This window comes from Pogona vitticeps, chromosome 2 (assembly GCF_051106095.1).
Source record: "Pogona vitticeps strain Pit_001003342236 chromosome 2, PviZW2.1, whole genome shotgun sequence".
Lineage (NCBI taxonomy): Eukaryota > Metazoa > Chordata > Lepidosauria > Squamata > Agamidae > Pogona > Pogona vitticeps.
Genome location: NC_135784.1, coordinates 182129937 through 182143125, shown reverse-complemented (window position 1 = coordinate 182143125; position 13189 = coordinate 182129937). Strand labels below are relative to the sequence as shown.

The 13189-nt window shown below is 44.3% G+C and overlaps 1 protein-coding gene across 4 annotated transcripts in view; it reads left to right on the top strand.

The window, feature by feature from the left end:
- The window catches only part of MAST1 (microtubule associated serine/threonine kinase 1), a 106745-nt gene that overhangs the window by 45779 nt on the left and 47777 nt on the right, over nt 1-13189 (top strand). For all 4 annotated transcript variants that reach the window (XM_078386596.1, XM_072991532.2, XM_072991534.2 and 1 more), the window contains 3 exons: nt 6920-7008; nt 8131-8206; nt 13099-13177. In XM_078386596.1, coding sequence (XP_078242722.1) covers nt 6920-7008; nt 8131-8206; nt 13099-13177 — 244 coding nt within the window. The remainder of the gene's footprint in view (nt 1-6919; nt 7009-8130; nt 8207-13098; nt 13178-13189) is intronic.

Below are 13189 nucleotides of genomic sequence, written 5' to 3'. Positions count from 1 at the left end.
CCTATCCATTCAAAAGGAAATCAACCCTGAGTGCTCACTGGAAGAACAGATCCTGAAGCTGTGGCTCCAATACTTTGGCCATCTCATGAGAAGAGAGAACTCCCTGGAAAAGACCCTGATGTTAGGAAAGTGTGAAGGCAAGAGGAGAAGGGGACGACAGCGGACGAGATGGTTGGACAGTGTCACTGAAGCTGCCAACATGAATTTGACCCAACTCCGGGAGGCAGTGGAAGACAGGAGGGCCTGGCGTGCTCTGGTCCATGGGGTCACGAAGAGTCGGACCCGAATTAATGACTAAACAACAACAGCAGTCCCTTCAGCAGTATCATCTGACATGAAGCGACAGAACCTAGGGTGGACATTTACAAAGTGCAGGCAAGGGAGTCCTCACTTAGACAGGGCACTGTTTGAAGGTTTGCCCTGGCCAAGTCTTTTTTAAAGTTAAAGCATTGTGAGAATCTGGAAGGTGCCCATCAGGTTAAAACCTGGGCAGCAGTCTTCATAGGCACACAGAGCTGACAGTGTTCTCCTTGAATTTATTTTTAAATTATGGTAATTATTTCAACATTTTGCATCCGTAGACTGAAATAAATTGATGCACATTGTATGCATTTTCCTCTGCCTGCTCCCCTTTCTCCTGCCACTTTCCCCCTTTTTGTGATGCATGAGCGATCCTATTTACAGACTCCTTCTTCCCAAACCAGTCTTGAAACAGCCACAGGCCGAACAACAGCAATTGTAGCTAATTGGGGCTGACACAGGGAGTGCATCTGCTGTATGAATGAGGCTTAGGTTGCAGGTGAAGCCGGAGCAGATGCAGTGGACGGGTGGGGTGGGGTGGGAAAGGAGCAAAACTGCATAATCCAAGCTTGAGAAAACCTGACAGGTAGTCAGGTGACAAGTCTGGCAAGGCAGCTTACTAAATGCCATGCTCAGACCAATCTGCTCAGAGCAATGAATATACTCCCTATGTCTTCAAAAGCAGCAGCAGCAATGAGAAGCCCAGACAGCACATCCCTCGGTTCTGTGTTCAGATAGAATTAAAAAGGGAAACCCAAGAGTCCTTAGATGGCTTCTGTGCAGAGGGGTCCAGTTCAGGAACTTGGGGAAACACATACTGGGAGAGAGGAGTGCCATGGCTACCGCCTCCAATTCCCCTAGGTTGAACCTACAACATGGGCAGCTTTGCGCCAACTAGTACCTGTGAGAGCGCTGCTGCCAGCAACTGGGTCAAGCTTCCTACCCTTGCCTCACACCCCCTGGGGTAGGGTTGCCAGATACACGGGTACTAAAAGGAGGACATAGAAAGACAAAAAGGAGGATAAAGGAGGACCTATTGAATGTTTCATTTGAATTATTCCAGATTAAACCCACAATCAATACAATTTTATTACAATAGCTGCCAATAAATATCTCTTAGTGAACCGACCAAGAAACAGTCATGTTAAAAATTAAAAATAAATTCAATGGAGGCTGTTTTTCAAAATACTGGGGATGGGCGGGCAGGTAGGGGCGGGGAAAGCCAGGGTGAAGGGGGTCCTTCCACCTCTCCCCCTCCCATCCAAAATTATAACATAAAATATACAAAAGCCTGACATTTTAAAGGTTTTTATCTTTGCCTGCCTGACGGAGGACATTAGGCTAAAAAGGAGGACATGTCCTCCTTTTGCATGACATCTGGCAACCCTACCCTGGTGGCCCCTCAGAGATGTGAGCAATTTGTGAGCCCCCAGAAGGTGAAGTGGAAGCAGAGCCGGTGGCTGCCGAGGGGCCTGGTAAGAAAGAATGGCTGGGAGGATCAGGGGGAGATAAATGGAGAATGGAGACAGGAAGCTGGGACCAATGAGAAGAAAGGGGCGGGGCAAGTTGCTTGGGGGCAGCAAACAACAGCACAAGGACCTCAGAAGAGGAGGGGATGTGGGAGGGGGAGCTGCCCGACATCTGGAGACCATCTTCTACAGCAGTGGCTAGAAGGAGGCCTGGCGAGGCATCCTGGTAGAGGTAGTGGTGCCTAAACCCCACAGTCCTGACCACAATCCAGCATGGCAGCTTTAGGTGAAGGCAGGAAGCGCCTGTGAATGTTGCTCAGCTGCCTTGACCAAACATCTCTGAGAGCAGCGGGATGCTGGAGCACCTGAGATTTTTGGACTTGGTGGTCGGGAAGGATTTTAATGAGGGGAGAGACAGAAGGGACTTTACCTGAGGAGCTGGTAAAGCAGCTGAGCCCCTCATAGGACCATTCACCTGGGAGAAGACTGATGCCTCTGCCTCGATAGCATGGAGCCAACGGTCAATAAACATAAGGACTATTTGCACCAGCAGCTTGGAGCCCATGGAGTTGGTTACTGGGGACAGTTTAAATCCCGGTCCCACTGCTGGGGGGGGGGGAGAGAAGGGTGTTCACAATGCTTCACCCCACATCTTCAGAGTGGGCTTACCTCCTAATTGAGCAGGAGGTGGCTATGATCTGTAGTTGAATAGTGTAGCTTGTTCTGGTTCTTGGCTACCTTTGGCACACTTGAAGGGAACTCAGGCAGTGGGACCCAATTCATTCCCTCTGGGGGCTTAATCGAGACTTTTCAGGGCCATTCATTCATTTTTTAATGTTTGTACCCTTGTCTTCCTCCCCAAGAGGACCCAAGTCAACTTGCAATATTAAAACAAAGTAACCACTTAAAAATTAAGTAGGTTATGACAATACTGAAAAGCAAATAACCAGTATGGTTGAAAACATTATTAAAGCACATTGAAAAATGAACAAGACACAACAGCCCTGTTTTTAAAGCCCCCTCATAGGCAGTCAATTAATGAAAAAGAAAAAAGACAGCAACACTGTCTTCCTCATGACACCATTACTGAGTGGTTTCTCCCCTCAGGATGGATTCCCTACCCCTCATTTTAAAAGATTGAAATGCTTAAAAAGTTACCAGCAATTGTAAAAGTAAAATTGATTACTGGCAATTTTAAAAGACTAACATTACTGGCATTAATCACCACCACCACCATCATCATATGCTGTCAAGTTAATTCTGACTTACAGTAGCCTTTTTCCAGGGTTTTCCAGGAAGAGAATACTCAGAAGTGGTTTGACATTCTCTTCTTTTGGGGGTGCCTTGGGGCTGTGCAGCTTGGCCAAGGCTACACAGGCTGGTTTTACTTACAAGAGGCACAGTGGGGAATTGAACTCCCAACCTTTTGTTTCACATCCATATACATAAATTACTGAGCTATCAGAACTTTAAACCTCAAATGTGCTGGCATTTAAAGCCTAACTCTTATGCCTTTGGCCCTGGCCCCACTGGAATGCAGCATTCTCACCATCACCGCCATTCTCTGAAATTACATTTCAAAAGTTCCCCCATATTTGGCAGTGATTTATAAACAAACTCTGCCTTTGGCCCTATACATACTGCCATCTGTGAATGAAAGACTTGTAGCATGTAGCAGAAAAATGCTCTAGATACACAATATTGCATGTTAGTTCCTGGCCCCTCTGTTTCAAAGAATCTCAAATAACAATGTGGAAGAGATTTCCCAAGTCTGAGAACTTTAAGAGGGCTAGTGGACCACTTAAAATAAACAGGGAGGACCCATGAGTTACTAGCAGAGCATTTTTGTGTTTGTGTGTGTGCGCGCGCACAGTGGATTCTAGATTTAAAATCTTTACAAGATTAAAATATTTGGTGGATCTGGGAATCAGTTTTCTGTCCCTTGAAACTTCTTGGGATGATACAGACTACCAAAAATCCTTAAAACTTTTGAAAAGTTAAATCTGGAATGGCTATAAATCCACTTCCAGTTTTGAAAAATAGGTTTTGGGGGGAATTAAGTGGTAAAAGCAGGCCTTCGTACACTTCAAAGGTGAACCACCATACCTGGAGATTTTTGAGAGCAGCAACTCACCCTTTTTTGCCAGAAAAAGAAGGGGCTAAGGAGGGCTGAGAGCTCACAGAAACAGCATTCAAGGCCTATATGTGGCCCCAGGGTATCATTTTGCCCACGGCAGCTAAAAGATCACATAAGTAAGGCTAAGAAAATCCACAACTGAAAATGTCTCAGGGAAGTCTCACCACTCACAATGGACAGAACTATACAGTAGGCCTGGGAATACATGGCCCTCCCAGATCTTTTTTTAAATGACCTTTTTATACTATAGCTCCCAGAATTCCCTAGACAGCATGAAGATTGTAGTCCAAAACATCACATTTTTCAGGCTCTTGGCCCTCCAGATAGTGTTGGACAGCATCTCCTCATCATCCCTAGCAAGCACATCTAATAGGGATGAGATTTGTAGTCCATCAAAATCTGGAGAGCTGAACTGTCCTCATTTCTGCTTATATGGACTAATAGTCTAAGTCATTGAAAGGCAGCTTCAGATGAAGTGTGTTTTCTTTCTTTTTGATTGGATCGCATGCCTGCATGGTAAGGATTGAAACCCGGAAGCTCTAGATCTGTTTTGGTAAGCCGCTCGTGATACTGAAGAGCAACAAAGGCACTTGTGGCACCTTAAAAGACTTGAGAAATAGATGGAGGTATAATCATATGTGGTTGAGAGTCCACTTCAACAGATACACCAACAGTGATTCAAGGTTGCCAGATGTATACGGTGCATCTACTGCAACGAATGGGGTGGAGTTGTAAATAGCAAAGTCAAAGAGAAGAGTACAGACTTTAAAATAGATATTCATAGGTAATGTTAAACCTTAGATTGCTGTAGTTATTGACAAAGGAATGCTAGTAATGACTGGAACGTGATATTGGTAAACTAATTACCAATGAGTTAAGTATCTGTCTGTTGAGCCAGAAGTTGGCCATTCGATTTGCCACTGTGCGAATCCAGGGAGAAGAGCCAGACCGTGTGGCTTTGGGCAAGCTGCACAGTCCCCAGGGCACCCCCAGTAGAAGGGAATCGTAAATCACTGCTGAGTATTTTCTACCCAGGAAAACCCTGAAAGGAGTCGCCCTAAGTCAGAATTGACTTGACGGCGCATCATTATCATCATCATCATCAAATTGTCAGTCTAAGGTACCATAAGATGCCTTGTTGTTCTCAAAAGGGGGAGGGGGGGAGACACCAAAGCTGCTCCTCGTGATACTGAAAGGGCACTTCTAGACAGAAAGCTCTTCCTGCTAGCAATGAGAAAACACAGTAAAACTGGGTGAATGAGGTGGAGTAATGGCATGATAAAAGCCTCATCTGGACCCATTCAGAGGCACTAGTTATACTGATCTTGTGCCTCCACTCCCCCTCAGGCTCTGTTCCTGCTTACGTTCCACCTGGGGTGGCATAGAACTGCTGCTGTTTCAGTGCGCTTGCAGTTTCCACCTGCCTGATCATGGATAGATCATGGATTTTTTTTTGTCCTCACTGATTGTTTTAATTTGTACTCATTTATAAGAGGACAGCACAATATGTAGCCAAAGTAATTATTGTAACCTTCTACCTCTGCTCTTGCTACTTGAGCCATCCAGGTTCTTGTGCATTCTTGAATGACACTTATTTTTGCCTATAATCGCAAAGTTTATTTTTGCCTGTAACCTCAGATCTTATCAACAAGAAGAGAAGAACAGGGACAGCAGAACAGACTTTTAAATATAGGTTTTATTGCAGAGCTTTTATGCAGGAGATGTCTGACATTCAGGCAGTGAGGCAATCACCACCAGCAGCACCCCACCAAAAAACCAAAAAACTTTTACCAACACATTGCTCTCATTAGATTTTCTTTTCCCCAGTGGGAACTATTTTATAAGAAATTGATGCTCATGGTCCTTCTTTCAAATGTATATGTGTAGTGCTGGGGGCCTTTCGTTTCAATGTTTAGAAAGGGCAAAAGAGTGTGGAGAGACATTCCTTCCCTGCTTTGGTGGCTTATGATTCACGGCATGCATTAGACAGAGGTTGACACACAACACCAAACCATTGTTGGTAACAAACACTCAGGCAACTTTTGGGCCCGAAGATCTGGTACAACAAATGTGTGGGCAGATGTCCATCTGTGTGGATGGCTAGTTATCTACATCCTAGTCTCTGCACATCAGCCAAGTATTTGTTGGCAAATTAAAGTCAAATCTCAGCCATATGAACTGGGTGCAGTCCAGCTACCTGTGCCTTAATTGTCAAGGTAACATATCTGAACTATGGCAACCTTGGGATTATATTTGTCTCCCTACCTGTATCCAGTGGTCATTCCACTCCAGAATCTCTATCCTGAACTAGGACTGTTGTAGGGTGAGGGAGAAAAGGGAGGATAGGGGAAGTGATGTATGCCATTGTGTGTTGGAAAGTGTGCAGATGTGGGAGATGGAGAGACTGTGTTGTATGTGTGACTATGTTCAGATGAGAGATAACTCCTCTCCCATCTTTAGTCCAGTCCCATTGCTCCACTTGGACAGCCTAACCGGTCCTGAATCGATCACTTTCCTACTTTCCCCCCAGCCCTTTGTGAAACAAAAAACAGCCAACTAAGTTGGCCTGTCCTAAGGGGAGATCTCCATGATTTGCCTACAAAACATACAATTTGACTGTGAAACATCTAAAGTTTAGTCTTCAGCAGCAGCCGTTAATTGGATCTCAGGCAATAGGGTTGGGAAGGACACCTGCTTGAAACTTACCAACCCGAGTAAGAAGCAGCAGTCTAGATATATCAGGGGCCTGATTCAGTCGAAACATGGCTTCCTATTTCACTAAGGGGCCAATGACTTGTGAGAGACCACAAAAAGTAAACACGCTCAACAGTTTGGAATAGTCAAACAAACTGATCAAGAAGGAGAACAGACTTGCCAAGCTTCCCAGTGGTGACTTTTCAAGGAAAGCAAATTAGGGAAATGAGGTGTGCTTTAGTCTGACCTTCTTTATCCTTGCATATCACAATCTGGGACTGTCTTATTTGCCTCTCCTTCTTTCCTGCCCTTTGTACAGCTGCCGAACCAGTAACAGAAAAAGCCTGATCCTGACAAGTACCTCGCCGACGCTGCCACGGCCTCACTCTCCACTCCCAGGTCATATTGGTGAGTTAAGCCCTTGGCCACCTGCCCCATCGTCTTGCTTTCAAGAATGCCAGTCTCATCCATCACTGGATAAAGATATGATCCACAAAACTAACCAATCAGCCTAGGCTCTGTCTTCTAAACCCTGCCCAAACCATGGCCCATTCTTCAAACCAGGGCTAGTTCTCTCACAGACTTGCTCTGAGAAAGCACATCTTGGATCCCTGTACTTACTTTACTGTCATTTCTCAGGAAACCTTGGTCCTTACCAGGGACTTATTGAAGTAATTCTTTCACTCTTGACATACCCCATTCTTCTCAAATGTGAAGTTCCTGGGCAACATTATTTAAATATATATGGTTGTTTCATGGCTAGTCTTATGCATATAACGATTTGCTGCAATGTGGCAGGGTGTCCACAAAAGCCCATGCATAAATCATATCCCACTACATGTCCTCCCACCCAGAATCCATCCCAGTGGGTTTATGTGTGTTTAGCAGCAAACAAAAATTGACTCTAAAAGAGACCTGTTGGATTGATTGATAACCAATTTTTGACTCATGAGATTGATCCATTTTCCTGTCCTTCATTACGTCCAAGCTCTAATTTTCCCCACAGTCTTCTTATCCCCTGACCCCATCTCTCTGTGTATTCAGGCCATCTGTCTTTTACTGCATACTGTACATATATTTAGGAGTGTGACTGTTGAGTCACCCTTCTCATCTGTCCTTCTTACTAACTATCCACACGTGTTTTCTGTCCATCTATCCAACTGTTCATCTTTTCCTCTGATTAACAGTCTAGTAGGCCATTCATGCTTGATCATCCATTGGTCCATCTGCTGGGTTGGTTTATTAGATTCTTTGTCTTCTGCTGTCTATTTGTTTATCAATTCACCTTTCTATTTCCAGACCTCCTTCCATCTTTTGTTTTCTTGTTTAATATACTTCTGTGTCTCTCCTCTCCTCTTACAAGCCTACTGGAGTTTCTGCGACAATGTTTATCAATACGTCAGGCCCTCAGTAGGATATGCTGGCTCCCCAAGATAGGGTCAAGTGTTTTACATAGTTATGGTGTCTGAGCAAGCTCATTAAGCAACGCCTTGATGTCTTTTGTGTGTTCTTCTCCCACCATGTCCACAGGTAGCAGCCCTCTTGACAGCCCTCGGAACTTCTCCCCTAACACACCAGCCCACTTCTCCTTCGCTTCTTCACGCAGGTAAGAGCACTCTTTGGGACCCAGGTGTAAAAACTGGTTTTGCAGAAGCTCCATGGCACATTTTCACTCCTTGACTGACCTGGTGTTGAGGCCATCTGCAAAGGCTGCAGTCCCAAATAACCAGTAGACACTAATGCCAGAGTGAAAGTGGGGGAGTAGTACCTAGCTATCATCCTAGCCTTAAGCATAGAGCATTCTGTAATAAACCTTTTTTTTTTTTCAAAAAAAAAGAGGGAACTCGAAGAAGACAAAGATATCCTAAGTTTTGTATTAGGAAGAAACAAATAGATTCCATTGATTTATTTGCACAATTAAGACAATAAAGCTATCAGGTCAAGCAACTTAAAATGGAACATATCACTAGTTATTGTCCTCTTAACTTACACCACAAATTCAGAGTTGTGTTCAATCTTAGCAGGTCAAGGGTCTCCAAGCTATTCTATGAAGAAATGCCACAAGTGTGAAATCTAGAATTGTATTATCGGCATTGGCTGTAATGCACTATGAAATGTCACCTGCCTGCAGTTTTTTCCTCTCCCTTTATTCTTCTCTTTTCACTATGGGTACCCTATTCTTAAAGGCCTCCTAAACAGGCAGTGGTCAAAGGGAAGTATTTGGGGCTTGGCCCAGTTAAAGTACAAGTCAGGTTGTCATTGGTGGCACAGCCAGCAGTCCTACATATTCCTTTTTTTTCACCCTGGCCCTCTCCACATGAGGCAGCATCATCTTTTCAAGCCTGTGGGCATGACCTTTCTCAGACGCAGGTCAAGACTCTCCTGGATTGATAATACATGGAGCAAACATCCATGCAATGTGTAACAGCTTGGTTGATTTGCCTTCTTCCCATATCTGTCTCCACAAGTAGGGTCATCTGAGCAGAGGCCATGAGTCTTCAGAAGGAAAGGAGCTCATCTGGGGTAAAGATCAGTTGTGCTGTGCCCAAAGCAGGACAACAGCCCACTCATAACTGGGACTCTCTTCTTGCTTCAGTTCTCCCCTTCCACCTCTAAGCTCCCCACCTTACCCCAGGATAGCCCTGTGTCTCATATAGGCTTGGGAAGAGAACTGTGGGCTCTTTGCTCTCCCTGTGGCGTATGATCCACCAGGCCATGCTGGCTGGCTGCAACATAGAGAGAATGTTTGCAGCAAGGGAAGAATCTACAGCTGCTGCTCCCCACACCCCATCTGCTCTCTGCTCTTTTTATAGTCATGCACATACCACTTCTCCCTCCCACCTCCACCCCACAAAAGTGAAGGAACAGATTGTGAAGTTCTATCTTGCTGTCAACAAAGTGTTGAGTGAATCCACTCTGGGCTGTTTACATCTCTTCAACATTAGACCAAAAAGCATGAGTGGTTTTATAACAAGAGCTTGATTAGAAATTACCTTATGCTGTAGAATTTTCAAAAGACTCTCCTGTTAGACATGTGTAATCATAAAAAGGGCATTCTTACATGGGATGAATTGGAACAAACCCATTCAGTACAATCTGTGATTGACTAGGTTTGCCTAATTCATGGTATTAAAAAGTTGGTGGTCTAACTGTAGCCACATGTAATGTTCTCTCATAAGGGTTACATCATACATTACAATTTTCTACATAGAGATTAATCTGTGGCTGACTGATTCCTGTTCTTTCAGCAAGAAACCCAAAAAATAAAGGCTGCATTGAGGTAATATTCATATTAGAGTAACAAGTTTTTAAGGCCCATTCAGAAAGATTATGAAACACTGTGCGCACATTTGGGTTCCCCAAAATTCTTCATAGACCAAGAAATAGGTGAGACAGTCAAGATGTATGTACTTTGCATTCCCAGTGCATCTGCTCTCTCCTGCATGATGATTGCTGGTTGTAGTGGTGATTCATAACAAATGGAATAACCATCAGAGTTGAGTGACAAAGTGTCTGCAGCCAGTAAACAGACAGAAGAATCCAGATATTGCAGGTGAAGGGTCAACGACCAGTTTTGTGAGAGAATTTCAAAATATAGTCATTCAGGAAGTGGAATCAAAGATAAGGCAGCTTTCCAAAGAGACTGGATGTAGGTTGCAGGGACTAAGTACATATAACATGAGAGAGTTCGGAAAGCTAAGACCAAAGAAAAGACCCAAGACTGACCTGAAAGTATAATAGATAGCCCAGAGGGTGATAAACCAATGCCATTTGAAGATGGGGCTAAGATTGTATCTGGTGAGGAATGGGAGTCAGGTCCAGGAGGCCTGAGGCTGCATGCAGTTCCCAAAGCCATTTTTGTGAGCCCATGGTTCCAAATGGTCTCATGGGTCCATTATGTCCAGCTCTGGAAAGTTGCTTGTGCCCATTGTGCCTTGCTTCAATGTGAGAAACATAAGTATTCAAACAAAAAAAGAAAAAGGCTGTGTGGCCCTTGTATGTAACCTGAAGACAAGATGGGGTGGGGCAGGGGGGGAACACCTTTACTGGACCACTAAAATCTTTCAAATAGAAACTAGCTTTCAGCTCCCGAGTCTTCATCAGGCAGGGAATTGAGGAACTGAAAGTGGTGCAGAAGAAACATAGAAGTTCCAAAAATTATCGCTGAACTTTCCTGTGTTTACTATAGTTCCAAAATGGAGATTACAGAGTAAGAGGTGGTAGGTTTGAAATTTTACCTCTGAAAGATGTAGGTTAGATGGTCCCTTCCAGTATTGTCAAACCAACAGCCGTTACACTCAGCACCCTCCACAGTATTGCTTCAGATCTTCTTTGGATAAATATACAAACAGTAACTGCTACCAAATGAGCCTTTCCTGTAAAATTTCTACAAGAGATTCAGAGGACATGTTCATCCATTTCAAATCTTTTCCTGCACTTCTCTTGTTGTACCACCGTTGGTTTTGTTTTTGTTCTCTTATTGCAGAAAGTCCAGCTATTATAATGGTGGAACAGTGGATGCTCTTAGCAATACGTACTCTCCTGTCTCTTTCTGGAGGTGTGGTTTTGATAGGGAAAGGGGCCTGTCGGGCACTGCCTGCAACATGTGTATTCAGAAGGGAGAGGTTCTTGCTAAAGCAGCTACTCAGCTCTAGAAGGTTCTGAGCGGGTCTTTAAACAGGCACAAAAGCCATGTGTGAATTACCATTTGGAAAAGTATAATACATGCTGTGTCATCACACTTCTTCTGTAGGTCTTGGCACAATGTCCCTCTGGTTCCAGACAATTTCACATTGAAACAGATTACACAGTGAGACCTGTTTTATGCAGGGTAAAAGAACTCCTTCCTGCACAGTGCATGACAATAATTGGTCCTTTTTTAGGATGGCTCCAAACAACATAGCCTGGAATGGACCAGTAATTATGATGTGAAAGATTAATTCATTATTCAATACAATAAAAATCAATTGTCACTAAATCCAACAGCCTTACAACTCCTGTTCGTTTGTTTATACGTAGCATTCCATGAGACACTAAGCTTCCACAATTGTCATGTATGTAACCGGTCTATTCTCTTTGGTCTGTATTCAAGATGCACTTACAGTGAAGCACACATATGATAAGTTCACACAGTGCACATTTCTGAGCTCGTACAGTTGGCTCCTTCATGGATGACATGCTTGAGTGTGGTTATGTAGCTTATGGAAGGAAACAGGGAAGAGTGGAGGAGGCTTGCCCTGTATAAACTTTTGCATGTGACAAATGATTTTGACCACCTCCCCTACCAGAAAAGGCCTGTGTCTTTGTATTGTTTCAGTGCAGAGTGAAAGACACAGGACATAATATAAAGGGGAGAGGGGCACTCTTCCCTTTCAACTTAATCCTGCCAGGGAGCAACAGAAGCCAGCCCACTGGAGATTCCAGGTCGTCCCTCCACTCCCCGCCCCAGTCTCACTCCACCTAGAATGGAGGAATTCACTGTCAAAAAGGTGTCCAAAATTATAAGTGTAAAAAAAAAAAAAAGGAAAGAGAAGTCTTTTTCTTCCTGGCAGATGCTGAAGCTGAAGCTACCCATAAAGTTTATTGACAGCAGGTTCAGACGAGACAAAAGAAAGCACTTCCTCCCCAGACACACGGTCACAAAGATGTTGTCCACTTCTGCCTAACAGGTCCGACAGAGCCATGGACCTTTCACATTCAGAAGCCGTGTGCTTTGGAGTAACAGGTACTGGGGACGAAAGGAATAAGATAAAGCATTAAAGAAATAGCTTCAGGTCTGTACAGATTCTATTGCAAGAGTGAAACCCAATCACTGTTATCTAAATGCTAGATATCCTGTGGAGGGTACTTTCCAGTACCAAAGGGAATAAATAGATCTCTCCTAGGGACAGCACACAGGTGCAAAATAATCACTCTCTGTGATGGTGATGAGAGTGTGTCCTTCACTGCATCGGAGAGCAGAAGGCCAGCATAAAGGATGCAAAGCAGTGTACCCTACTGCATTGGTCCCCAACCTTGGGCTTCCAGATGTTCTTGGACTACAACTCCCAGAAGCCTTCATCACCACCTCTGCTGGCCAGGATTTCTGGGAGTTAACGTCCAAGAACATCTGGAGGCCCAAGGTTTGGGACCACTGCCCTACTGCATGAAGCTCTGCCCTTGAACATCTCTCTGGCCTTCACCACCCATCCAACATCTGCTACCTGAGGTGGCTGCTTCATTCTGCTTGGTCAGGCATGATCGTAACTAGGCTTAGTAAACTGGTTTTTATAGCAAACTCCTAAATAGCTTGAGACATCTATAAGGAGATGAGTTAGAATCAAGAAGCTTATCTGGGCCTTATATGTGCTGTCATGCCTTGAACATCTCTAGTGAGATTTGTAGAGAAACCAACAATTGTGGCACAGCTGACTGAATTCTAATCTTTGTGACAAGAATAGTCTTTTCTGGTTCTGACACTGCGCCCCTCTCAATTCGTATTCCTCTTGGTGCTTTCAGGGCAGATGGCCGTCGTTGGTCCTTGGCTTCCCTGCCTTCGTCTGGGTATGGAACCAACACTCCCAGCTCCACTGTATCGGTAAGAGCTTCT